We start from the raw sequence: 3,820 nt of genomic DNA, 5'->3' as shown, positions 1-3,820 counted from the left end.
ACACACAGACATTTGGAAACACACACACACACAGACATGCATCCACAGTCACGTAAAACACGTAAATGGGCGAAAGGAATATCCGTGTACAGCTGTAGTTACACTGCTGCTCTGCAGTCTGAGAGGCTCAGAATAGCATAAGAGTCTACATTCCTTTGCCCTCCCTCTACTGACTCACCCAGACCAACACACAGCAGACTGGTGGGTCACATGTACCAACAGTGATCTCAGTGATCTTGGAAATGAAGCACACATACCAATCTCACAACACACACACGTGCCATACATGGGTGCAGACAAGTTAGTAACATACATTTCTTATATCAATATTACACTGACAGAATAGAATGCATGAATGTATACTTGCATAAATCTATCTATCTATCTATCTATCTATCTATCTATCTATCTATCTATCTATCTATCTATCTATTTATCTATCTATCTATCTATCTATCTATCTATCTATCTATCTATCTATCTATCTATCTATCTATCTATCTATCTATCTATCTATCTAAAAACAGCAGCGGTAACTTATGTATACAAGCAATCATTTTTTTAAAAGACACAGTGGGGAGGATGGTATTTAAACTGGCTTCTGTGTCACAACTCTCCAACGGCCCTTTTTTCTCTACGCCCATGCACAATTATATTAAGTAGGGCCAATAGGAACAAAGAAGAGGCAGGACCGAGGCTCCACCTCTCCCTGACTGCCTTCCTCTGAGCTTTGTAGATGTACATAATCCCTGAGTTGACCCAGAAAATAGGCAGTCGTTTCAAGATCTGATGCGGCAGTCTTTGTGCGCACCGTCCCCGCTTGAGCATGAAGCGTAACCCAGAGGAATACACACTGTAATTCAGAGGAGCTTCGCCTCGCAGAGGAAAACTGGTTTAAAAAGACGGAGCAAGAGCAAAGTCGCGCAACTTTGTAAAAACGAAGCGGATACGGGTGAGCGATCTTTTTCAAAATCGGAATTATTTGCTGGAGAAATTGGGGTTTCGCTCTGTGGTGGTCTCGGGGGCTCCTGCTGCTGCTCCATTGTTTGCGTTCCCTGTTTCAAAGTCGAGATTAACAAGGTGGATAATATAGCGCTACAATGTTGGGGGGGATAATTATCCAGTACAAACATTTAAATGCATTTTTCAGTGTAGTCGGGGGGGGGGAGGGAGCAGAACCCTGTGTTAGGTGCCTTGTTAAAAATGTGGTGATTCAGCTGTTGGGAAGATGTTGCATGATGTCAGTGTTCTTTGTTGCAACCTTACGTGCGAAAACTGTAATATATTTCTATCTCAGGTGTCACCCAACATCGTTGGAATTTTTAGCAGTTCATTACGAGATGCGTGCATTTTTTCTCTGGTTTAGTCGATCTCGTCGTGCATGAATTAATGAGCTGAAAAATGTACCCAAACAATGTATGTTAACCTGCAATTTCAACCTGGGCGTTCTTGCATTGGCACAAAGCGGGGAGGTTTTTGGAAGACTAAACACACCAGTGAGGTTTTTAGTATTCGCCAGCAGGCAAAATAACCTTGTAAATGTTTTGTTCCGGAAGCGAATGCGATGGTTTAACTTGAGGTAGGATTGTAACATTACAAAGAAACTTGATTTTTTTTGTCCTTTTAATGAAAGCGCAGAGAAGTCTTTTTTAAAAAACGAATTCACTGCGTGAAATTTTGTTTAAACAACAACTGTAAATAAAATGTTCGGCTTCAAATGTGCCATATAAGCTTAAATGAACAATTAAATAAAATATTGAATGTTATATGAGTAGTAACCCTGCTATAACTCTTCTTCACTGCTGCCAAACGCCTTGTCTGCCCCTCACATTGTCCTAACAGCGTCTCCTCTCTGCACATACACAGGAGACATGGCAGATCATCTGATGATGCCCATGAATCACAACTCAGCAGGCGCCAGTCTCCACAGTTACAGGATGGGCATGAATGGGGGCCTGCAGGCAGGTCACCAGCAGCATGCCAACCAGCAGGGAATGCGGGCGCTGCCCAATGGCCAGATGATGCACTATGGAGGTGCACAGGCCAACATGGAGACCGCCATGAGGCAGAGGCAAGGCATGGTGGGTGGGCCCATGAATGGACAGCTGAACGGGGCTCAGATGGGTCACCATCAAATGACCTCTGGTAATATGATGTTTAACGGCCAGCCACAACAGCAGCAACATCACCCTCAGCAGCAGCATCACATGCATCCACAACAGCACCAGCAGCAGGCCCAGCACCAACAGCACCAACAGCAGCAGCAGCAGCAGCAGCAGCAGCAGCAGCAGCAACAGCAGTTCATGAATGGAGGGTTAACATCCCAGCAGCTTATGGCCAGCATGCATCTGCAGAAACTCAACACCCAGTACCACGGACACCCACTGGGTCCAATGGGTGGGAACCACATGGGACCCACAACCCAATACCGCATGAACCCAGCTCAGCTGGCTAGCATGCAGCACATGGCCGGACCCACACTGGCCCTGAATGGCATGGATGCGGATATGATTGATGAGGATGTCCTGACGTCGCTGGTCATGGAATTGGGCTTGGACCGTGTCCAGGAGTTGCCAGAACTCTTCCTGGGCCAGAATGAGTTTGATTTTATTTCAGACTTTGTTAGCAAACAGCAGCCCAGTACTGTTAGTTGCTGAAATGACCTTATTTTTAAAGGGGCACAAAAGGAGATGAGAGAGAAATGTCCAGGATGGATGAAGAGACCTAATTTCTTCAGTTTTCATTTCATGAGCACAGACCTGTACAACTAAACTGAAGACGTGGCGCAGGGTGCACATTAGAGAACTCCGGGTATCTACAGCGAACACACAATGTTTGAGTCTCATGTGTTTGCTAGTGGCCCGAGGCTGGGTGGCTTTAAAGCCCAGCTCTTCTTCTCATATTTCCTGGACACGAATGTAATAAAGAAATGCTGAAATTCTTAAAAGCCACTCTGAACAATTCTATGACACTATGTAGCCTCTAAGTCTGGACTCCATAACAGTTTACCAGTAAAAAGGTGTATTTATTTATTCCTACCTGAGAAAATTGATATAAAGATCAACCACCTTCTCTGTTTTGGGATCCAAGTGGTTCCTATGATATTTTTCCTGAGAGTAGGTTTGGGAAATATTACATTAAGTTCTCTGCTCATGACTAAACCCCCCCTTCCAATTTTGTTTGGCTTGGTATTGAAATAAGCTTAGATGACGTTGTCGTCTGAATGAATTTACATTTTGTTTTTTTCTTTTTCAATCATGAAATTACAGTGTTGTCTCATCTGAATGAGAGTGTCATCCAGACTTTAAAAATGGTTCACTTTTGTAAAAGTGCTGCCTTTTTTTTAGATGTGATGTTCTCAAAAAAAAAATTACTGCTTGTACTGTATGAAGCTGTATAACTCCAACATGTCCACACTGTTGTGTCCTATTGGAGATGTAGAACCGCCTTAATCACGCAGATTTTTATTTATTGGTTGTTTATATTGTCCCCCTTTTTGTGGTCAAGATGGGGGGATGGTCTTTGTGAAAGGGGGTTTTGAGGATCAATAAAAAACGGCCTGAATAGATGTGTGGCCTGCTTTTCCATTCATTGCATAGCTCTTCCCTTAGGCAGTGAAGAGCTAGCTAAGTGCTTAGGTTAACCTGTGGGTGAAGGGAAAGCTCACTGTTCTTTAAGTTGGATGGGAATGCTCAAACAGATGTAATATTTATGCTTTAAGAAAGGTACATGTCCTTCAAATCTGTTGGGTTTCCACTTTCCCATCATCATCACTTATTAGTTATTGCTTCTACTAATAATGTAAGTGACATGTTGTAAT

At 43.3% G+C, this 3,820-nt stretch overlaps 1 protein-coding gene across 1 annotated transcript; it reads left to right on the top strand.

Moving 5' to 3' along the window:
• Positions 1 to 737: 737 nt before the first annotated feature.
• cited4b (Cbp/p300-interacting transactivator, with Glu/Asp-rich carboxy-terminal domain, 4b) lies at positions 738 to 3,568 on the top strand. The gene is made up of 2 exons (XM_041988875.1): positions 738 to 952; positions 1,867 to 3,568. The coding sequence occupies exon 2, from the start codon at positions 1,872 to 1,874 to the stop codon at positions 2,655 to 2,657; it is 786 nt and encodes a 261-aa protein (XP_041844809.1). The 5' UTR covers positions 738 to 952; positions 1,867 to 1,871; the 3' UTR covers positions 2,658 to 3,568.
• The last annotated feature ends 252 nt before the right edge of the window (positions 3,569 to 3,820 follow it).

The sequence above is a fragment of the Melanotaenia boesemani genome, chromosome 6, assembly GCF_017639745.1.
Source record: "Melanotaenia boesemani isolate fMelBoe1 chromosome 6, fMelBoe1.pri, whole genome shotgun sequence".
Classification (NCBI taxonomy): domain Eukaryota; kingdom Metazoa; phylum Chordata; class Actinopteri; order Atheriniformes; family Melanotaeniidae; genus Melanotaenia; species Melanotaenia boesemani.
Note: the sequence above shows the minus strand (reverse complement) of the source record. Positions and strands in the feature narration are given on the sequence as shown.

Excerpts from the sequence above, each read along its gene's own strand:
- cited4b (XM_041988875.1), top strand. The coding sequence starts at position 1,872 with ATGGCAGATCATCTGATGATGCCCATGAATCACAACTCAGCAGGCGCC.